We start from the raw sequence: 25,383 nt of genomic DNA on the forward strand, positions 1-25,383 counted from the left end.
TTGGATGGTTTGACAGGAGCTAGCCAGGTGAAGAGCTGCCCAGGCTTCTTCATCTGGATGCCATTCTTAATGCCAACCACTCCACAGAGGGTACTGGGTGCCCTTATGCAGCACTGGCACAGGTGCATCTACGTGACACTGGTACAGGTGCTTTATTTATATATATATATATATATATATATATAGTCTAGGTACCAGTTAGAGGAGTTTAATACCTCTAAGGGATAATTAAATCCAAAGTCTCTCCTGGTTAGGTACAGTCTTTTGTAAAGTTGAACGGTAGCAGGTGGTTCAGTTGGTAGACTGTAGTTTAGGTTATATAGAAGAAGAAATTGGATGTAATATCTAATTAAATTAAAGGCATACCAGTGAAAACGAGGAATTTCCCCTTGTTATTATATCCATTTTCTTCGCATATATATATATATATATATACATGGTAGGCTTCTTTCATTCTCCCACTCCCAAGGCCTTGGTTGGCCCAAGGCTATAGTAGAAGACACAATTGCCCAAGGTGCCACACAGTTGGACTGAACCCAGAACCATGTGGCTGGGAAGCAAGCTTCTTACAACACAGCCACTCCTATATAATATATATATATACACATGACAGTATTCTTTATGTTTCCATATATCAAAACCAGTTACAAGGTTTTAGTCCAGGGCTGTAATAGAAGATTCTTGCCAAGGTGTCACATAGTGGGACTGAACTCAGAACCATGTGGTTGGGAGTTCAGTCCCACTGAAGATTAGTGGTTGAGAAGGAAGCTTCTTAACAACACAGTCACAACTATGCCTAGATATACAGGAGTAGCTGTGTGGTAAGTAGCTTGCTTACCAACCACATAGTTCTGGGTTCAGTCCCACTGCATGGCACCTTGCGCAAGTGTCTTCTACTATAACCGCAGGCCGACCAAAGCCTTGTGAGTGGATTTTGTAGAAGGAAACTGAAAGAAGCCTGTCGTATATGTGTATGTGTGTGTGTGTTTGTGTGTATGTTTGTGTGTCTGTGTTTGTCCCCCACCCCAACATCGCTTGACAACCGATGCTGGTGTGTTTACATCCCCGTAACTTAGCGGCTCGGCAAAAGAGACCAATAGAATAAGTGCTAGGCTTACAAAGAATAAGTCCTGGGGTCGATTTGCTCGACTAAAAGCGGTGCTCCAGGATGGCCACAGTCAAATGACTGAAACAAGTAAAAGAGTAAAAGAATAAAGAGTATATATACATGTGCATTATATGCTTGTATACACACAAACACATGTGTGAGTGTGTTTGTATATCTGTATATATCCAGCCAATTTGGATAATAGAAAAAATTACCAGTAAAATTTGCTATAGCTGAGCGGTAAAAAGTTTGCTTCCCAACTACATGGTTCCAAGTTCATCCCATTGTGCGGAAGCTTGAGCAAATGTCTGCTACTATTGCCCTGGGCCAACGAAAGCCCAGTAAGAGGACTTGGTGAATGGAAACTGAAAGAAGATTGTCATGTGTGTGTGCACGTGTGTGTGTGCGTGTTTGTCCCTCACCATCATTTCACAACCAGAGTTGGTTTGTTTACGTCCTTGTAATTTAGTGGTTTGGCAAAAGAGAGCAAGAAAATGAGTATCAAGCTTTTTTTAAAAATAAGTACTGAGATTGATTTGTTTGACTAAAATCTTTCAAGGTGGTGCCCCAGCATGGCTGCAGTCCAATGATTGAGTCAAGTAAAAGATAAATGATACCTTCTGCCAAAATGTATAGCCAATAGAGGACATGCACAAACACACACACATATAGACAGATATACTTATCGATATATATTATATATACATACACACACATATATATGTAGATATATATACACACACATTATATGTAGATACATTACATACATACATACACACATATATATGTAGATACATTACACACACACATACATACATATACGAAAATATATCTAAATATACTCAAAAGAAATATACACACGTGTGTGAATATATATGTGCGTGTATGTATTTATTTTTCTAAAGCCAAATATCGACATAATAAATAATAGCGAGGCAGCAACTATGAAGAATAAGCAAAAACGCTAATAGGATGAAAAATAAAAATAAAATGTAATCACTTTACCAAAATGACAATACGGTACAATGAATAACTATATTTTAAACCCCCGTACGATCCAAAATGGGAGCCTGTACGTGGTTTCTTACTTCGCTAGAAATAACAACCAAACTGACCATTAACCACATCCTTTACGCTTAAATAAGTAAATGATACATTAAATAATGTAAGTGCTATATAACCCTAAAATTAACGGGATGGTCGTGGCTGTAAAGTGCTTGATGAGAAATCTGTTCGATCAGAGTAGACTTGGAGCTAAAGAACAACACTCCATATAGCAGAATCAACGGAATTCAATAAAAATGTGTTACAAAACAATAAATAGAAAACAAACATGCTATCGAAATGTTTTGATGTGAGACGGGGGAAAGGGATAATAATTAAGGACTCAGTAATCATGAAGTTTTGGGATCGATCTTTGTAGAATTTTGGATATGTCTTTTACTTATACAGCCTTGAGGTGAACCAAGCTCCAACAGTTAAATTGGGTATACGGAAACTGTATGGAAGCCCAGCGGATGAAATGTACCTGTAATACAAGGGGGCCAGTATTGTCGCCCTCTGTGTCACGATGATCCTGTCTGAAGATTACATTAAAAGTACAAGTGTCTGTGGAAGGCTCAGCCACTTTGTAATTCAATGAATACCTAATTCAACTGGAACACTCATAGTCAAAACAGACATTATACAATATTCATAGAAATAATATTTACAATGTATAAATTTATTACACATTATAATATTTCCTTACTGTAAATAAGAAAGAAGTGTTTGATTTCCTCTCTGATAAACTCGTGTAATTGCAACGTGAGTTCAATCTCTCTTGTTTACTATGCTTTGTCTAAATAAGGGGTACAAATAACTAACGATTATTCTATAAAGGGAATAAGGAAAATAATGTGAATGAATGAATGAATGAATGAATGAATGAATGAATATAGTTGAAAGTGTATCTACCTGCAGTGAACTTTCACACGGCAGCAGGTACATTGAGATCGGAGAGAAGGAGAACCTTGCCTGCGGTAGCCCAAGAAATCACCAGATTCCGAATCCTCGACTTCGTCTGTGGTCAAACTAAACATTGCCACATCAACAACATTGACGGCAAACAAACAAACTGGGAATATATATATACGACAACCAGATGGCTGTGCTTAAAACGACAACGATCCCAGCATCAACAGCGTCAATTCAGCAGCAACAGTGGCAGTGGCATCAATAATAATCAATAATCACCATCATCGTCATCACCATCACCTACATACGTACACTGTCAGCAGCAGTGGTGAGAAGCGGCTGGCAATGGATATGTGAACAAGGTGTTCGCCTCTCGGTTCAGGGAGTTGCGTGTTCGTACATTGTCAGTGGTACAATGCAGAACAACCGTGAAAGACACTGTGCTAGACAGTGAACATTGACTGCACCTTCGAAATTTCACCTGATGGCGGTACATGGAGAAATAGAACGGAACGGAAAGCGAGAGAGAGAGAGACAGACAGAGAACAAGAGAGGGAGGAGGAGAGGAAGAGGAGGAACAGAGCGAAATAGAGAGACACAAGGTGACAGAGAGAGAGAGAGAAACACGATTCGGTGTTGGTGTGTTGATGTGACAGGGAGTTTGCTATTCTACAGAGGGGAGTTCGAATCCTTTCAACCGAGAATAATTAGGCAACAGCAATGACAACAATAATAGCAATACAATTAGTGCTGCTGATGCTGAGGTTGGACTGAACATCACAAAGCAGACGACGTTGGTGTGTGTTTAGCAAGGTACAGGCTGGTGGTATGAAATGGTAACACATGAGCAGGAATTGGGACCGTAATTATTGTCTGTTTCAAGGAAAAATTGGCTTCTTATGTGGGAACTCCCACAACAAAGCATTAAATTATCAAAATCGCTTGCATCCAGCTGCTTCGTTTGCTGTCTATTAATGACACAGATCAATTGATTTGAAAAATTCCCAACACCTCATCCGTCCATCTCTCTCTCTCTCACATACACACACAAACGTTTGTAAATATAAAATCGCACTTTATGTAATTTCAGGACTTTTGATAACACCATGGCTAACACTTTCTAATCAGATCTCTCTCTCTCTCTCTCCCTATATATATATATATATATATATATATATATATATAATTAGCCTGCTCGCTTAGCCAGCGGGGTGGCGTCATTTGAAGGCTAAAACAATGCGAAGCGCATTGTGACCAGCGATGTGTAGCAACATCTGATAGCCTGGTCGATCACGGTGATATATATATATATATATATATATATATATATATATATATATATGCAGCTTACTCTTCTCTCTTAGTTACCTCTCAAGCTATTTGTTTATCACGCACATAACATACATATACTCTCATTCTGTCTTTCTCGCCTAATATCTCTCTCCCTCTTTCTCTCTCATTTGTTCTCCTTCATCTGCTATTTACCTCGCTCTTTTCCAGACACTCATCCATTTATATATATATATATATATATATATATTATATATATATATATATATATATATATATTATATATATATAATATATATATATATATATATGATTATAGATACGTATATATGTGTGTGTGTGTAGATACGTATATAATATATATATATATACATATATATGAATACAGATACGTATATAATATATATATATATATATATATATGAATACAGATACGTATATAATATTATATATATATATATATATATAATATATATTATATATATATACACATATATATATATAGAGTGTTAGGTGTGATGTACAGAAATTGAATATTAAGAAAAAAAGTCGTCAGAATTTGGGGGGAAAAAATCTTTTTCTGCATTATTATTAGCGCTTTCGTTCCTTTCTCGGACTTGTCAAATAAAATTTTGTGTATGTCCAAACAGATTGTTCATTTATTTAAAACAGAAGTTTATATAAATGAACGAGCTGTTTGTACATTCACAAAATTTTATTTGACACTTTCGAGAAAGGAACGAAAGAGCTAATAATAATAATGAAGAAATAAAAAGATTTTTTTTCCAAAATTCTGACGACTTTTTTTTTCTGAATATATACATATATATATATATATATGTATATATATACGTTCAATAGATTTGTAGTTGCCCGCCTTTCTGTTTATCAGCCAGCCAGCCTGCCTGTCGCACCAGAAGCTGGCATCATTTTCCTTCTTAACTGTAGGCATTCGTTCAATGCCATAGTCACACAGTCTAATACTGCACTATTGAGCGTAATGAGAATGTGTGTGTGTGTGTGTGTGTGTGCATACATTCTCACTACGTTACAGGAACATAAACAAACCAACACCGGTTATCAATAGGCGAGGATGCAAGCACACGCACAGATACGCGATGGCTTCTTTATTCATTTTCTATCTACCAAATCCACTCGCAAGGCTTTGGTCGACCCAGGGCTATAGTAAAAGACACTTGTCGACAGTGTCACGCAGTGGGACTGAACACAGAACCATGTGGTTGGGAAGCAAGCCAAGCCAAGCTTGTGTGTGTGTGTGTGTGTGTGTGTGTCGACTCAAGTAGCGTACGTAGCTTGTAGCAACGGAGTAAATGATCAGCTTCGAACGAATTAAAAAAAAAAGACCTTTGCTATTCAGCATAGAATACTTCGTCCTCTGTAACATCGAAAAGTATACGTGTGCGTGCGTATGTGTGTGTCTGTACGTGTGCGAGTGTGTGCGCACGCGTATATTGTTTGGTTTGTTACCTTTTATTCATTGCGGCCAAGGCCATGCTGGTGCACAACGTCTGTGAGTGCGAGAGAGGGAGAGGGAAGAGCGAGAGAGAGTATAATCATTTTTCAGTTCAAAGACAACAAAAGAAGGCTGTGGTGGCTGCACATACATCATTCCTATTATTAGTAGCGGCAAAAGAGCAACAATAGAAAAATAATAGCGACGACAACGATAGGGACTGCGAGCAGGACAACAATGATGAGGACGATGATAATGATGATGCTTTTTATCGTGCAATGAAGACGGTAGCGATGCTGGTGGTGGTGATGGTGGTGGTGGTGGTGGTGGTGGCGTGGTTGGGTGGTCGTCGTTGTCATGATGATCTTATTGATAATGCTGATTATATAATGGTGGTGCTCACAACGGTGATACTGATCGTGCGTAGACGATGATGATGATGATAGTGAAGGTAACATCGTGTAGTAGCAGTGATCAATAAGAGGAACGCCATGGAAACATTGAGGCAAAAAGATCAAAAATAAGGAGGGAGAGACAAGAAAAGTTTGGATGTGTGGGTGTATGTGTGAGAGAGAGTGTGTGTGTGTGTGTGTGTGCGTGCGTGCGCGCTCTTCTATTCGACAGGATGATGATGAAAGTGGTGGTAGTCGTCGTCGTGGTGACAAATGGCTATGATTTTGATTATAATAGTGAGAGATACTGGCAACATGTAATCTACAATTCTTAAGTTATCAAACAAAATAATAATGGGGAAAAGAGCGTGCACCAGGCAAGGAAGAAAGGGCGACAGAAAACAAGGAAGAAGAATTGAAAAAGAAGTAAAACAAAAAAAAACATAAGACGACATCTTGTCGATGAAATACATCCAGGTATGCATGCACAGCAAAGACAAGCAAATAGAAACCCTTTCTACTCCTGTAAAAGTCAAAGAAACATGTATACTAGCTATATATATATATATATATATATATATATATATATTATATATATATAGTGTGTGTGTGTGCGTGTGTGCTTGCATGTGTTATATATTTATGAGGGGGGAAGGGATTCTTCTCCTTCAGTGCAAGAAGACATTTCAACCCTCAATAATTACTGACACTCTACAGAGCTCAGGTGAGGTCCACAATGGAGCATTGCTCCTACATCAAGGGCACTGCTGTTGCTGCACAGACAGACATCCTAAACCACATCCAGAAAAGGGTCCACTCAACTGATAAAGTCATTCACAGGCACACTCCAGATGGTAACCCATGGACATAGTGTTTTTTCTCTCTTTCTTTCTGCCTTTTCTTCTGATACTACGATAGCTTCTGCTTATACTGCCTCCACTCAAGCAACCCTGACCCACTTGTTTCACCTCCTATTCCTCTTGTGTGCAGCCCACCAGACCCCACTTCCTTCCCACAATATCAGCTTTCTGGAACCCCTTGCCTGCTCATGACTTTCCCACATGTTGACTTGCAAAGGTTCAAGAACATGAACGGTATCAATCTACCTGTCTTGCAGGGCCTGCAAACACCACAGTACCCCTTCGTCAAACCCCAGCAAATAAAAATATGTGTATATATGAAAATATCTGAAATTGGTTAAGGCATTAAAGCAGTGGTTCTTTTTTCATACGTCTTCAGTTTATATGGAGAAATGATCCTTAGAAAGGTAAAACTCAACTGAATGAACATTAAAATAAATATGTTTTTCCCTTTTAGGCGCAGGAGCGGCTGTGTGGTAAGTAGCTTGCTTACCAACCACATGGTTCTGGATTCAGTCCCACTGTGTGGCACCTTGGGCAAGTGTCTTCTATATTGCCTTGGGCCGACCAAAACCTTGTGAGTGGATTTGGTAGACAGAAACTGAAAGAAGCCTGTTGTATATATGTATATGCATATGTTTGTGTGTCTATGTTTGTCCCCCCAACATCACTTGACAACCGATGCTTGTGAGTTTACGTCCTCATAACTTGGTGGTTCGGTAAAAGAGACTGATAGAATAAGTACTAGGCCTACAAAGAATAAGTCCTGGGGTTGATTTGCTCAACTAAAGGTGTTACTCCAGCATGGCCACAGTCAAATAAAAACAAGTAAAAGAGTAAAAGAGTAACAAAAACTAAATTTATTTGCATAAAGATATTTTTTCTCTAAACCAGTGGTTCTCACCTGAGGTTCATACGATCCTCGGTGGGGTCCAGATAAGAATTCTGGAGGACCACACAAGCAAAATAGTAAATTGCATATACACAGTAGTGTATTAAGGATCCATGAAAAAACTTTTATTTAGATGCATTTATTGGAAGAAACAACTAGGTTTCTTCTCTAACATTTTACATAGTTCAACCTACACAAGTTAATGTTTGAAAAACAAATTAAGAGTTTTGAAAGAAGTATCTATAAAACTAGCTTTTTAAACATTGAGATGCTATGGGGATCCACCTGAATAAAATGAGGTTACTATAATAGGGTTTAAAAAATGGTTTAGAACCACTAGTCTAAACAGAAATATACTGAAAAACAAATCTAGTGATATTTCCCTTGGAATAACTTGTAATAAATAAAATATGTGATGTGAAAGGTTCTGCCTAAATCAGCATATCTTCATCTTCACAGTAGGGAAATATCTAAAAAAAAAGGCTTGTCAGACTGCCTCGTGATTCCTGCAGATAAAATGGGCCAAGTGTTGCCTCAGAGGATGGTAAGGGAGATGTATTGGAATACTCAAGACACACTTGTGGATAGCCATCTCCATCCCAAAAGATATTACTAGTTCAGAAATTTAATATCAGTTAACATTGAATTAATTACTGAAGTAAACAGAACTTAAAAGTGGTACTAAATCCAATCATGGAATGCAGTAAAAAGGCTAAACAATGTTGAGAAAAAAAAATTTTGACCACTAACCAAACTAAACAATTTATATTTCAAAACCAAGCAAATAAAATTTTCCCATTCTTTTGACATCCTTGAAGATATGATATCCACAATGACTAAACTACATTTCATATTGAAATGTAATCTGAAATATTTCAACTAACACGAAGAAAAGAGTTAAGGTTTTTGTTTACTCAACTCTAATTTATGAGGCAGGATCACGAGCGATAAAATATAGAAAAGAGACTTTTGAAAAGAGGTTGTGGAGAAGAATAAAGTAGATTTCCTATATTGAAAGGTACAATTGTTGAGTTAGCTTTGCAAAAAAATTTGATGAGATGAAGACAAAATCATAGTTTTAAATAAACTTGAAGCAATAACTTATTAATATATTATTCTTTCAAAAGTAATGCTTATTTATTCACATTGTTTTGAATTAATCAAGCCTTATTTTGTAGCTTGGAGATTTTGATGAGGTTACTATAATTCTTGGACTGATATTGTAGAGTAAGTATGAGAAACCAGACCTGGCCAGTTTCAGCATAAAGCAGGTAGAAATATTTTGGATGGATATGGCTGGTTTAATTGCTAAAGGACTAATGAGAGATGATATCATTTTGGAAAAAGGTATAATAGTTGGATAATGAGAGATAAAAGAAAATTAAAAGAGTTGAGAGAGATAAATGGATAAAGTAAAATCAATTTTATGAACAAGCACTTAAACCAGCTGAAAATGATGCAAGCAGCAATGATGATTGATTGATAAAAGTTAATATAGCTACTATGGATCAATTCTGATCCTACATATAGGTATATGTGTGTGTGGCCAGCGCCAGTGATGCATTTGAGGCACCTGTGCCAGTGACATATAAAAGACACCCAGTACACTCTAAGGAGTGGTTGGTGTTAGGAAGGGCATCCAACCATAGAAACCAAACCAAAACAGACTGGAGCTTGGTGCAGCACTCCAGCTTACCGGTTCTAGTCAAACCATCAAACCCTTGCCAGCGTGGAAAATGGATGGAAAAGAGAATATGTTCGTTCATTCATTGAATGTCTGTTTTTCATCTTAACAAAGACTGGACAAATGTGTATTGAGATATTGTTTAACAGCTAGATGCACTTCCTGTTGCTCACACCTGTTTTTCAACTAATAGTTTCTTTGTTTTTTTTCCAATCCACCCATCTTCAAAAGCACAGAACAACAGGATGAATTGAAAGAAAGAAATGCCAACAAACATCACCATTTTCTGCTAACACACATACATATACTTATATATACAATAGTTTTCCACTGCGTTCCCATCCACCAATTTCCCTCACAAGTCATTGGTCAGCCCAAGAGTACAATAAAAGACACATGCCTAAGGAGACATGTAGTGAGGTAGAACTTAAAACCACATGTTAACAAAGCAAACTCTATATCTGCTTGTGTGTGTGTGTGTGTGTATTGTTATTACCATCATCATTCAATGTTCACATCTCCATGCATCCATGGGTCAGACCAAATGTGTTGGGACACATTTTCTATGGTTGGATGCTTTTCCTGTTGCCAATCCTTCTGTTTCCAAACAAGGTAATATTTCCCCATGGTTAGAAATGTTTTTCATTGAAGACTGGAAATGAACAGTATTGCTTACATCATGACCATCACATGATGTCAAGACAATGCTACACATATACACACACACATACATACACACACACACACACACACACACACACACACACACACACACACACATACACACACACACACACACACACACACACACACACACAAGGGACCAAGATGACAAAAGGACTGAGATATCTGATGCCTTGCTGTACTCAAGAAGACCTGTCTGCTACAGCAGAATTGATGCCAGTGCTGGTGCCACATAAAAAGCACCAAGTACACTCTAAAGTGTGATTGGCACTAGGAAGGGCATCCAGCCATAGAAACCATGCCAGAATGGACAATGGAGTCTGGTGCAGCCCCTGGCCTTATTAGCTCCTATCAAACCATCCAACCGATGCCAGCATGGAAAACAAACATTAAATTATGATGATGATGATATGCAATAGGTTTTCTTCAGTTTCTGTCTACCAAATTCACTCACAAGTCTCTGATCAGTCTGGGGCTATAGTGGAAGACACTTGTCCAAAGTGCTACGCAGGTGGACCGAATCCAAAACTGAATGATTAGGAAATAAACTTAACAATGATTATGAAGATGATGATGGTGACAATGATAATAATATTGATGATGCTGAAGATAATAATAATGCTGGACACTGCAAACAAGAGTCAACAAGAGACAGAGTAAGCAAGAGTCAGCTGACAGTGTTTGGCTGTGGACATACCTCAGCATCAGTGAGAGGACATGAGCCATCAACTTTTCTGATAGCAGTCTGATTCCCTTTCAACTTAGCCCAGAATGGCATACTGTATACACAGAGGAAGTAAGCAGAAGTAAGATGAGAAGGGGGTGGAAGAAATGATAAAGAAAAATTAAAAGTTGTGTCAATTATGCTTTCTAACTGGGTATCAATACTGAGTTGTGTCTAGTTCATAGACAATTTCTCACCATTGTCTTTTACTGGTTTCAATCATTGGACTGCAACCAATGCTGAGGCAATACCATAAAAGGTTTTTGTTGAATGTATCAACCCCAGTACTTATTTTTTTTAAGCCTGGTACTTATTCTATCAGTCTCTTTTGCTAACCAAACCAACACCAGTTGTCAAGCAAGTGTGAGGGACAAACAGAAACACACACACACAGATATGTGACAGGCTTCTTTCAATTTCCATCTACCAAATCCCCTCACAAAGGAGTGGGACTGAACCCAGAACCATGTGGTTGGGAAGCAAACTTCTTACCACCTGCACCTTAAAAGAAATGTATCAAAAAGATAAAGAGAAAAATAATGATACGAAGGAAGATAATGAGTGTTCACTCTTCCCATCACCATTACATTTCTAATGACCTCTAACTGGACACAATCGTTCTGAACTGGACCAGAAGATATATGAATGATGATATATAAACAGGCAAATTGTCAAGGACTTTGTAAAAAAGAGATTATCTGAGATCAAATCCAGTTATTGATTATAGAAGTATAACAAAACAACAATATTTTGTCCATCCACACACACACACAAAATATGTAACAACAACAAAACAGAAAGAAAAAGAGAGAGGGAGAGAACGAAAATATGATCCAATCAGATGAAAGAGAGTGATGTTTTGAAATGGCAAAGTTATATGAATATATGAAAGGAGCAGACTAAGAAAGATGATCTAAACTTGAAATAGGATAAAACCCCACAGATCACAATACAGGTTATTTATCATCCCTGCCTACCACTAAAACGACCATAAATATCACCAATCCAACTACTACCACCACTTCTATCATCATCAACCCCAACATTATAGTTACCAATGACAATATACACACACATGGACAGACAGATACATTAATTACATGATTCATTAGAACAAAAGTACATCAACCCATAGGATGCCAGGACACCATAACACTGAGTTCACAGTATGGTAAAACAACCATAAAATGTCATTTGTCGGTAATTGTACAACAGGTATGTACACACACACAAACACACACACACACACACACACACACACACAGAGGTACCAATACTTATTCATGGTATTAGTTGTTAAATAGGTCACCTCCTAGGTGGTACTTTGCCTGTTTATACATGCTTAAAATTTTACTTCAGGATGGTGAGTTTATGCTATGATGTAATCTTTCAATGCATCAATAAAATGCTACCGAAACAGCTGTGGTAAATTTTAAACCCCATTCATGCTCTTCTTTTATTTATATATATGTGTGTGTGTGTGGAGGCACGTGGCTTAGTGGTTAGGGTATCAGCATTATGATCGTAAAATTGTGGTTTTGATTCCTGGACAGGGCAATGCGTTGTGTTCTTGAGCAAAACACTTCATTTCACATTGCTTCAGTTCACTCAGCTGGTAAAAATGAGCGGCCCGTCCAGCTGGGGAACACATACGCCATTGAAACTGGGAAACCAGGCCCATGAGCCTGGCTAGGCTTTAAAAGGGCGAAAAAGATAAAAAAGATATATATATATATATATATATATATATATATATAGGCGCAGGAGTGGCTGTGTGGTAAGTAGCTTGCTAACCAACCACATGGTTCCGGGTTCAGTCCCACTGTGTGGCACTTTGGGCTAGTGTCCTCTGCTATAGCCCCGGGCCGACCAATGCCTTGTGAGTGGATTTGGTAGACGGAAACTGAAAGAAGCCTGTCGTATATATGTATATATATATATATGTTTGCATGTGTGTTTGTGTTTGTCCCCCTAGCATTGCTTGACAACGAATGCTGGTGTGTTTACGTCCCCGTCACTTAGCGGTTCGGCAAAAAGAGACCGATAGAATAAGTACTGGGCTTACAAAGAATAAATCCCGGGGTCGATTTGCTCGACTAAAGGCGGTGCTCCAGCATGGCCGCAGTCAAATGACTGAAACAAGTAAAAGATAAAAAAAAAGAAAGATATATATATATCCGTGAGGCTCCAGTGGGGTGGGGGGTGAACGCCGCTGTACTCTTTCACCACAACTTTCTCTCACTCTTTCTTCATATTTCTGCCACAAAGCAGAGGAACCATGGTGTAACCCGTTATGGAGTGGTAAACTTTCAGACCCTAGTCTAGATTGCGAATCCTCTGTACCCCAGGATTGTTCAGCTCTCCACCCGTTAAAAGCCACTGTATACGGAATGAGCATAACAAAGTAGCTTTCGCACCCGTGCAACCGCCAGTCTATCGCGTGTGGTGGGTGGATCTTCAAGTTGCCACACACATTCTTAGTAACTTAGAGTAGGTTCGAATTAGAGATTGTTCTTTGTGGCTAATGGCGTGAGTCCTGATTGGAAGAAGAAGAAGAAGAAAACAACAGCAAACTGTCAGCTTATAAGTTGAGGAACAAATATAAAATGACCAGAAACCATTACCTTCTATAGAGTATAAAAAATTTTCTAAAATGGCTGATATGACTGAAAGTTTAGTAAAGCAATGAAATATTTCCACAATATAGGAGCAGTGTTCCACCAATTAGCACAAAACATCCATTAAATAGAACCAAGCTCAGTTCAGGTTTTTTACAGCAACAGACTACAAACCCTAGTAACACAGTTAACATTATTCTCTTCAGAAATTAAATAGAGTGTACAAACAAGTTTTCAAAAGTTAAACAGTCACAACAACAGCAAACAATTTTGAACACACCTCTACAAGTATGCCCCAACACCACCACCACCATCACTGACTTCATATGATGAGATTCAGTATGTATATGTCCATCAACTTTCTTTTTAACATTAAATTCTGATATAATCATTACATTTATGTATTTGACAGGACAAAATGAAATAGGCAGGACAAGAGCAGACACAAGGGACAGAGATTCAATGAAGAGGTCACAGAATGAGTGACAAAAGAACTTAGACAAATAAACTAAAAGAAAATTAATACTAATAAAACTAAAGTGAAGATCAAACATATAGTGTGTGTATTTAATTGGCAAAAGATGATTATCCCCAAGTATAACAATATATAAATTGTAATCTACACCATTTGAAAGGTATTTGTAGAAAAATTCATTAAAAATATTTCTATTTTCCTGAAAGTTATAAGGAAACAAATTTGAAGAGGGTGGGGCACACTTGTCCAGGTATGTCCAATTTTGTTTATGGGAGGTAAAAGAATAGAGCCAAACAATGTCAAAGAAAGAATCTGGTAATGATGAGCTTGGTCACTTTATTATTAACCCTTTAGCCAAATCTGGCCAAAATAATCAACATGTTTTATCTTCAAACTGGCCAGCTCTGGCCTCTCACACTTACTCTATAATATTATTTTTAAAATAAACAATCTCATCATTGAAATCTCAAAGCTACAAGGTAATGCATGACTAATTCAAATCAATGTGAACAAATAAGCATTACAGCCAACAGAGAAATCTGAGTTAAAAGAAAAAGGAGAAAGAAAAATGCAGAGCCAACTTAATCCATGCCAATAAGTTAATGGTATGGATTAAGATAAATCAAGTAGGCGTTGGTGCACTGAATGATTGTCGCTTTTATCTTTTACTTGTTTCTGTCATTGGATTGTAGCCATGTTGGAGCACTGCCTTGAAGGGTTTTGGCTAAATGAATCACCCCAGTTCTTATTTTTTTTAAGTATAGTAATTATTCTAAGGGTCTCATGTTGAACTGCTAAGTTACAAAAACATAAACAAACCAACACCAGTTCTCAAGTGGTAGTGGGAGACAGGCACAAACACACACATGCCGAGCTTGCCAATGCTGGTGCAATGTAAAAAGCACCCAGACCATTCTGTAAAGTAGTTGGAGTTAGGAAGAGCATCCAGCTGCAAAAACCATGCCAAAACAGACAGAGAAGCCCTTTGCAGTCTTTTGACTTGTCAGCTCCTGTCAAATCATCCGCTCATGTCAGCATGGTAAACAGATATTAGATGATGACGATGATGATATAGATACATATACATACATGTATACACATAGAACAGTTTAAAAACTGCTTTTAAGCAAGAAACCCAATCCCAGACTAGAGACCCTCTTTTTTTACTGTGAAATAACCTTTGATCATTAGAAGAAAAATCAAGTCATGATACAGTGCAATTTGTAAACATCTAATTATTAAAGTGAAAAAATTATCAAAAAAGATACTCCTATTAATTTTTTTTCTTCAAACACATACACACACATGCATATATACACACACATAACGGGCTCCTTTCAGTTTCTGTCTACCAAATCCATTCACAATGTTTGGGTCAGCCCAGGACTATATTAGATGACACTTGCCAAAAGTGCCTGGAACAATATTGTTGGGTGAAATATTTTTGAAGGTTGAAGAAAGGAAACAAAAATGTAACAGTAGGAACAAGATTGCAATTCATTAAAAATCCTTTACAACTGACATTCAGTAAAACAGTTGCTTTGATTTGCTCAATTTAGACCTAGTTTCTTTTATTATTTTCATATCAGACTGATTTAATCAGTCATTAATATTTGTTCCACTTCACATGTTTGTATCCATTCACTTCCATCAAATACAAACCATATATATGTTCTAAGTTTAAACAAATACAACCCATGGTCTAATTTGTTCTCAGTAGTCTAACATGTTATTGACAGCCAAATCAACAACAGCCCCAAGATCTAACTTCTATCAAAAGTTCTATTTCCCAGAGCCCCTTGGTCTAACAAGTCCACACTACCATACAGCTATTAGTTAGAAGATTAAAGATTAAAAAGCAGCCAATTAACTTCAAGTACTTTTCTTAAATAATATTTTTGTTTGTTTTTTTACTACTATCTAATTTGTAGGTTAATTACCCTATGGAAATATTTAATATGCTTTTCAAGTACCTACAAGTAAATAAATCAATCTTCTTTTCATAAAGTATCAATATAATTATGCTATTACAACAAACATACACTTGCTTCAAACGTTCTTTATTAAAAGATGATGCTGGTGTTGCAGTTACCACTAGACGATGATAATAATAATAATAATAATAATAATAATAATAATTAATTTGTTTATTGGCCACAAGGGCTAACAAAAATCAAATAAAACATGTAAGGACAGAATACAGGACGAAAGTTACAAAAAGGGTTTTGTCTGTTTGTAAAGTCCGTGTAAAAATGCAAGATAACAACGCAAACATAACAAGTAAAAACTCCCAATAGGGGGATGCGCTTCGAAAGGTTACTCATGGAAAAACCCATAAAAGCCACGGGAGCCTGGTCAAAAGTGGGGTAGAGAGCCCCTTTCTCCTTTTATATTACCTTTTTGTTTACAGGTGTATCCTCAGAATTGGTCCGTTCATACTGGCCATTCTTCTGACATTCACCCATCTTTCAATAAATTTGCTACAAGACAGGACTTCCCTCTCTACTCTCATCTTCCTTTACAAGTGGAACTTGAATCCTTTCTACAATAAACACATGGCTTGAAATTTTGGGTGATGGGGTTAGTTGATTACATCAACCCCACTGCTCAACATGTACTTATCTGTCACCCCCGAAAGGATGAAAGGTGAAGTCAACCCCAGTGGTATTTGAACTTAGAATGTAAAACTGGACGAAATGCTGCAGGGCATTTTGTCTAGCATGCTAATGACCCTGCCATCTTGCTGCTCTTAACAATAATAGTAATAATGGTTTCAAATTTTGGCACAAGGCCAGCAATTTCAGGGCGGGGGTTAAGACGATTACATTGATTCCAGTGCTCAACTGGTACACATTTTACCAACCCCAAAAGGATAAAAAGTAAAGTCAACCTTAGCAGAATTTGAGCTCATAATAATAATAATAATAATAATAATAATAATAATAATAATAATAATCCTTTCTACTAAAGGTACAAGGCCTGAAATTTTGGGGGAGGGGACAAGTCAATTACATCGATCCCAGTGTTTTACTGGTACTTGATTTATCGACCCTGAAAGGATGAAAGGCAAAGTCAGCCTTGGCAGAATTTGAACTCAGAACATAACAACGAACAAAATACCGCTAAACATTTTGTCCAGTATGCTAATGATTCTGCCAGCTCGCTGTCTTCAATAATAATAATAATAATACGAGTTTGAGCACAGGCATGACTGCATGGGTAAGAGAGTATATTGGGGTGTTAGCTAAGTGTGTGGTTTCGAAATAACAGGAAAGTCATATGAACACAAACCTTAGGCTGTAATGGAGAATAAGAATTATAGGCGTGAAGGAAGGTATCTCATGCAACTAGAAATGTACTCCAGCATGATTGTCTCTGTTTTTCCAATAAGGAAGCCTCTATGTGATCATTCATCTTGCTAGAAATAGCCACTAAATCTCCCTTAAATCTGCCACTTATAAAATCTATTTTCTCCTTTAACTTTCCAGTGATCTCACAGCACCTTTTGTATGTCCATAGCTTGCACTGGGTACACTATATAGAATTTCTACCAGCACCTTTTCTACATATCAAACAGGGCCATTTTCCTGAAGGGATTTAGAGTCCTGTCTGTTTTCTTGCTTACAAAACTTTGATTTTTGGTAAGTTAACTTTAAGGCCCACTAATTCCCGTTTTTGCTGCCACACCTGCAATTTCTTTTTCAGTTCTACTACAAATTTCACTATAAGAATGAGCAAACTTCAAATAACAAGTGAGATGTAACTGTTACATTTTGAAGAGTGAAAACAAAATTTTCCAAAACGATTGACTGAAGATTTAGCAAAGTAATGACATATTTCCATTGAACTGGAGCAATGTTTCATCAGTTAGCACAAAGCATCCATAAGATAGAACCAAGCCCAGTTCCTGCTTTTACACCAGCAGATTGCAAGCCCTAGAACACTCTTAACACTGTCCTTTTCAGAAGTAATATACAATAGGCATAGGAGTGGCTGTGTGGTAAGTAGCTTGCTTACCAACCACATGGTTCCAGGTTCAGTCCTACTGCATGGCACCTTGGCCAAGTGTCTTCTACTATAGCCTCGGGCCAATCAAAGCTTTGTGAGTGGATTTGGTGGACGGAAACTGAAAGAAGCTTGTCGTATATATGTATATGTATATATATGTGAATGTGTGTGTTTGTCCCCACAACATCGCTTCACAACCGATGCTGGTGTGTTTACGCCCCCATAAATTGGCGGTTCAGCAAAAGAGACTGATAAAATAAGTACTAGGCTTACAAAGAATAAGTCCTGGGGTCGATTTGCTTGACTAAAAGCGGTGCTCCAGCATGGCCACAGTCAAATGACTGAAACAAGTAAAAGAGTAATATGTAAAAAGGTTTTCAAGGGCAAATTAAATTATGAAACACAGACATGCATGCATGTACAGTATTCATGGACATCCATATACTTGCATGCACATACACATATAGACTGTCATGTGTATGTACACGCACCAACATACCAATCTGAGATCCATGGAAGTGAAATTCAGCCAAATGGCCTATAAAACAGATGTGAAAGAAACATTATATAAGCCATGATATCTTCAAAAATTGCAATGGCAAGAAAAACTTCCTCTTCTTCTGTATTTAGAATTCTATTCATGTCTAGAATGCCTTACAGAAATATAAATCAACTCCAGTTGGGTACTTGACTGGGACTTTATTTTACTGGTCCTAGCAGGATGAAGGGTAATGTTGGGAATAGTAGGATTTGAACTCAGAATGGAAATAAAGAGTTATTACTAAATACTGCAAGGCATTTTGTCTGATACATTGTCCTGCTGGAGGAGAAGGGATGTGAGGAATATTTAAGACAAAACGAAACAAGCCAACAAACAATAAACAAACAACAATAATATATTGGTAATTAAATTCTAAATATAGTAAGATTAAAATTGATAATTAAGTAATGATTTTGGTAGTGGGTAATAATATTGAACTGCTAGAGGTCCCAGACAGCTCTTTTAATTACTTATCTCTACCACTCCACACACTTCAGATTTTGCAATTAAAGTGACAAAAGTTCAATGAACCTTTCTTGGTATCTCGAGATATAGAAATAATAATGGTTTCTAACAGAGACACAAGGCCATACACTTTGTTGGAAAGTTTAGTTGATTAAATCAAACCCCAGTATACTTGACTGATACTTTATTTTATGAGCCCAGGAAAGATGGAAAACAAAGCAAACTTCAACAGGATTTGAACTCAGAATGTAAAGAGCTAGAATAAATAACACAAGGCAGTTTATCTGATACTCTAACAATTGCAGATCTACTGCCCTCAACACAATAATAATAATAATAATAACAACAATGATAATCCTTTCTACTAAAGGCACAAGGCCTGAAATTTGTGAGGAGGGGACCAGTCAATTACATCAACACAAGTGTTTCACTGGTACTTAATTTATTGACTCCGAAAAGATGAAAGATAAAGTCAACCCTGGCAGAATTTGAACTTAGAAAAAAGAGAGGGGTGGGGAGGAAGAGAGAGAGAGAAAGAGAGAGTTATGCTTTGCATTATATTCATTGGAACAGTGTCCTATCATATATAAATTTAGGATCCATAAAAGTAATAGGAAAATAATGAGAATAAAAAAGATTTTGGGATAATGGGCCTTAGTGGACATAAATGACCTAAGAATGAAGGAAAGGGGTGCTTATATAAATGTATCATGTGTTTTTAATTTAGTCCTTATTGTATGTTACTGATTTATTCCACATATACATAAGTATAAATAGTAAGTTCCCAATGCAATATATTCAAACAATGTCCAGTTCAATTATTGTCACTCTAAGAATGTTTAACAATGCATTTCTGTACATACCCATACACATATATATATATTTTTTTTTCTTCACCCTTTTCAAGCCTAACCAGGCTCATGGGCCCGGTTTCCTGGTTTCTGTGGCATGTGTGTTCCCCCCAGCTGGACGGGATGCCAGTCCATAGCAGTGTTACTCAAGAAACAGGAAGAGAGAGTAAGAGAAAGTTGGGGCGAAAAAGTACAAAATCTAAAAAGGTTAACATAAACCATTGAGCGGAGCCCCTAAGTAGTCACTCAACTGATTAGAAATAGCAACCAAATCCCCTTCAAATTTCATTCTTATTGTCTTGAAAAAGGAAGGGTATATTCAATAATGTAGTTCTAAATACACTGTCTTTGATCATAGGTTTACTCAAATAAGGTTGATCTGGGTCTAACGAATAACATCAACAACAACAAAAAGTAAAGAGATCTAATTTTGACCAATACAGAAAATGAAGAACTACATAACTTCTCCATTATTTATTTGCATGGAATCTAGAAGACAGGCTGCTAGGTTACTTGTGCATTTTCTTCTGTAAAAAAAATTCAATAGCTGGAGAAACTAAGCCAACTTAAGAAATAATGACCAACAGAAAACTTTTAAATATGCACTGGAAGATGGGACATATTCCTGTAGGACTCCATTGTCTATTGTTATGTTTTGTTCTTTTTGTGGTACTGGAGTCTTACATCTATATATTATGTTCATTTAATCAAAAGGCTATTATTATCTTTGCTATCCTTGTAATAATTATTATTGTTATTATTATTTCTATTAAAAAGAAAGTAACTGCATCAATTTATACCGATTATATTCATATGCTGGGTTTATGCAAGTAACAGTACACTCATACAAATACACAGACACATACACAAACCCACACACACATACAGTACAGACACACAAGATGCTACATCAATATCTTGTGAACATGAACAAAAATGTATTAGCAGAGATCAAATAACCATAATGACTACTTCAGATAACAGCTTTTAAAGCTCGTCTGAGTCTTTCATTCGATAAATGGAGAGGAAGCTAAAAAGAATTGTTCCTTTTTTCATAAAGAAAAACTTTATAATTAAAAAAAAAGCTAACAAAATATAGAAATGAAAATTATCATTGAACAATGGAAGCCAGAAGACAGAACATTGATGCTGGGATCCTGTATGTATTACACATTATTCATGTTTGGACTTGTAAAGCCAGAACTAGAATCAACAAGAACTAGAAGACAATAGTGTGCATGCTTATGAGTAGAGCAAGCACAGAGGTTAGTTTAATGCAGGCGATAGGCATCTAGTAAAGTGCACCCAAGTTCAATCCCCGGTTATTTGCTCTCTTAACCCTTTTATTACTGTATTTATATTAAGATGCTCTGTGTTTCTTTCAATTACTTTAAATATAACAAAGAATTTAGTAAAATAACTTACTTATCATTAAGCTAGTGTTAGGAACATAAATTGTGACTAAGGATTGGTGGAAGATTTTAATTCAAAATTTATGAAAACAAGACATTTGTACTCAGAACCAGGGCCAGTTTCAGCCGGATTGGTAATGAAAGGGTTAATGCCCTTTGGAATGGTATAAAAATTTCAGTCTTTTCTCTTCCTACCCTCTGAAGGGGCTTAGGGTTGGAACTGCAACACTTTAGTATAAAGTGGTGTTTCCCAACCTATTTTCCCCCAGGCTCCACTATAACTTTCCAGAAAAATGTATACTCTATCGATGGTTGGAAAAGTATAACTTTATTTTTAATATTCTATCACAATTATTTAATAGAAAAGAATCTACTAGAAACTGTTTTATTAAGTACTGACTAAGGAAAAAAAAAAGTGAATCACTTTAGCCCTTAGCATTTAAACCATCAATATCTGACCTAAATATTCTAACAGTTTTATGTTCAAACCAGTCAGATCCTGCCTATCAAATAGATCCTACAATGTAATTCTAAAACTAAAAAAATCACATCTTCAAAATCTTGAAGATATGAAATAATACATAATTAATTCAAAACTCTGTGAATAAATAAACATAACATTTGACTGGGTAATCTGAATGCTAAAGGGTTAATGGGAATCTTGTACCTGGTGACTACAGCAGATTTCTTTGATGTCAGGATTAGGCCCCGAAACTGGTTTTATAAAACCGGTTAAAACTGAAACGTAAATCAGTAAAACCGAAACGGATTTTCCAAAACCCATTTTAATGCTTGCTGTTTCTTTTTTTTTTTTTTCGCAAAACATTTCTCCATTTTTATCTTTTGAAGAAATATCGTTGAAACTGAACTAACTAAACTGTTGTCGGCCGCCTTTAGTTGAGAGTGCTGTCTGTTTCATTGAAACATATCGCAACATATCAATTCTCACCTTCTCTCCCCTTGGACCTTAGATCAGCACCTTCTCATTTCCTTCGCTAACCCCTGGCTGACTCTTTGAATTTGGAGGTAACAGAGTTTATTCGTAGCAAGTCAAGGGGATGCTGTTAGTCTTCAGTCAGGTGATCTCTCCCGTTGAGCACATGTAATAACCAGTTCCAGATTCATTTCAAGGAAGTAACACTAACTAATTTTTTTCTTAATTATTTTCATTAGCCTGAGCATGATAAAAAGAAAATAGACTGTTTGAAATTTTTTCGATAGGAAAAACAAAGATGAAGCTCAATGCAATAAGTGTGATGAGATCATGAAGTCTTCTGGAGGATCTACTATGTCTCTGATCTTGCACTTGAAGAAAATTCATCAAATTGACATAAATCAAGATGCGAACCAGCCTCCTGTGAAAATGACAAGAACAATGGAACACTTTTTAACAAAGAAATCAATGGAAGAAAAAGTTTCGAAGTTAGCTGCTATGGATGGATTCTCTTTCAATTCAATCGCGAAAAGCGATTTTATACAGAGAAATCTTCATAGTCAGAGAGGCAAATATGATAAATTACAACCAGCATCTGCAAACAGAGTCAGGAATATGGTAATGAATTATTACATAACCAAGAAAGAATAACTTATTCATTATTTCGAAAAATAAGTAGCGCTGGGGATTCACTACTCATTGACATTGGATGAATACACATCAATTCAAAATAAACAATATATGAACATAAATGTTCATGGGAAAGACAATCATTGGTCATTGGGTCTTATTGAGATCCATGGCTCCCTTAATAGCAGGAGAAGAGAGCAATTTATGAGAGGACATCTTCATGAATTTGGATTGGATTTGGATATACACATTGTTGGCAGTACGATGGATGGTGCTTCTATGATGGTGAAACTCGGAAAAGAAATAAGACCTAATCACCAACAATGTCTCACACATTGCATACATCTGTCTGTGATTGACATTCTCTATCAAAAAAATATTGAAAATATTGCCTCAACTGATGAGACTGATAAAAAAGTGAAGAGATTGCTATAACAGACTTAGTGATGATGAAGCTGACATAAGCCAACAAGACATACTTTTTCAAACAGATTTGGCTCACAAAAATGCTTGTTTTCCCCAGCTAAAACCTGAATTTAACAAAGTTTTAAACAAGGTAAGAAAAATTTCAAAACTTTTCTGTAAATCTCCTACAAAAAAAGAAATTTTGCAAGATTTTGTATGAGCAAACTTTGATAACAGAGAATATAAACTTATACTGGATTGCAGAACTAGGTGGAATAGCACATTCCATATGATTGAGAAATTTTTGAAATTGAAAAGCTGCATTCCAAATGCTCTACGAGCAGTACTTTCCACAGATGCCGTAGCTGACGAAGAATGGAAATCTCCCAATTTACTATATGAAATTCTGCATCCAATAGAAATTATTTTGAAGGCTATTTGTGCTGATGATACGGATTACTGAAAGTGGAATATTCTATAGAATTTTTATTGAATAAACTTAATATCGTTGGCAAACCTTTGGCTCTAAATCTTCGTGAAAGACTTATGCATAGATATAATAAGAGAAGAAATGTTGAAACCTTGATTCTCTTGAGGTATTTACATAACTCAAGGAAGTTTAAAAACAACATTTAAAGAAGTATGCTGAACAAACATATCAGAGATTATTTCCTGAACATGACGCCGAGAACACAACAGAATTATAAAAAGAAAATGAAATAAAAGGAACCTAAAAACAAGTGTTACTGTTGTCCCATCTACTTACGAAGGTAATGAACTAATGTGCGAATACACAAGCACAATGAAGAAAATGAACGAAGAGCCCAAGATAGTAACAGATGGATTTGAAATCTCTAAAGAATTTGAATATTTTGAAGCAACTTTGAACAAAAGTGAAAAGCTCAAGAAACTTTATAGAGCATTGCTTACAATTAAAGCAACTGGTGTCCAGTTGGAAAGAGCTTACAGGGATTTCAACACAAAAATTAGGACAAGTTTGTCAGGTAAAACACTGAACGCATTGTGTTTTTTAAAAGATTATTTTTGAAGGAAAGTGAATCATCAAGCAAGTCAAGAAACTTGATTGATTCTCAAAAATACGACGACTTGGAAAAACATTGCATTCCTGATTAAATAAATATAATACCATTATTTTTTGTTATTGTTTGTACATAAATACAGATACAGGCACCATCAACATATTTGTGGATATCACTGTCTTAGCTTCCCCTACTATCTTGCTTTACTCACCATCATCATCATTTAACGTCTGTTTTCCATGCTGGCAGAAAGCACCCATACACTCTGTTAAGTGTATGGTGCTAGGAAGGGCATCCAGCCATAGAAACCATGCCAGAATAGACAATAGAGCTGGTGCAGCCCCTAGCCTTGCCAGCTACAGTCAAACCATCCAACCCATGCCAGCATGAAAAACAGATGTCAAATGATATGGTGATATAGATATATATTTGAAAGTCTATGAGAATTAATAGTTTTGAAGTGTAAAAGAGATTTTCTTTTATAATTATGTTTTAAAAAAATGTTAGGAAATCTTATATCAGGAGGTTACAAACCATTCTGGGAAGAAGTTTTTTCTAGAGTGTGAGCACTTTCCCAGTCCAATCTGTAAGGCGGTTGGTGTTAGGGAGGGCATCCAGCCATAAAAACCATGCCAAACAGACAGTGAAGTCTGGTGCAGCCTTCTAGCTTGCCAGTTCACCAACTTAAAATCCCCTACAGTCTTACCTTCCCTCACTGTCTTATCATTCCCCATTGGCTTTACATATTATTGACACTGAAAAACTAAAACGATAGTGAATGTTGGTGGAGTTTTAACTCGGAATATACAAAAATGAAATTAAACTGTAGGATAGTTCATCAACATGCTACTATTTCTGCCTCATGATACTGACTTCACACATAGCACACTATGACAAGTCAACCATTTAACCCAGGACACTAATAACTTGTGGTAATAAG

The 25,383-nt window shown here is 36.6% G+C and overlaps 1 protein-coding gene across 12 annotated transcripts in view; it reads right to left on the reverse strand.

Annotated features, from left to right (window-relative positions):
- LOC115221283 (AMP deaminase 2) overlaps positions 1 to 25,383 on the reverse strand; it is a 213,464-nt gene that overhangs the window by 98,213 nt on the left and 89,868 nt on the right. Inside the window, exon 1 of one of the 12 annotated variants that reach the window (XM_036510844.1) lies at positions 3,065 to 3,585. The exons of the other annotated variants lie outside the window; for them this stretch is intronic. Coding sequence (XP_036366737.1) covers positions 3,065 to 3,189 — 125 coding nt within the window. The 5' untranslated portion in view covers positions 3,190 to 3,585. Of the gene's footprint in view, positions 1 to 3,064; positions 3,586 to 25,383 lie in introns of those variants that run through there. 12 annotated transcript variants of the gene reach the window in all.

This window comes from Octopus sinensis, linkage group LG18 (genome assembly GCF_006345805.1).
Source record: "Octopus sinensis linkage group LG18, ASM634580v1, whole genome shotgun sequence".
NCBI classification, from domain to species: domain Eukaryota; kingdom Metazoa; phylum Mollusca; class Cephalopoda; order Octopoda; family Octopodidae; genus Octopus; species Octopus sinensis.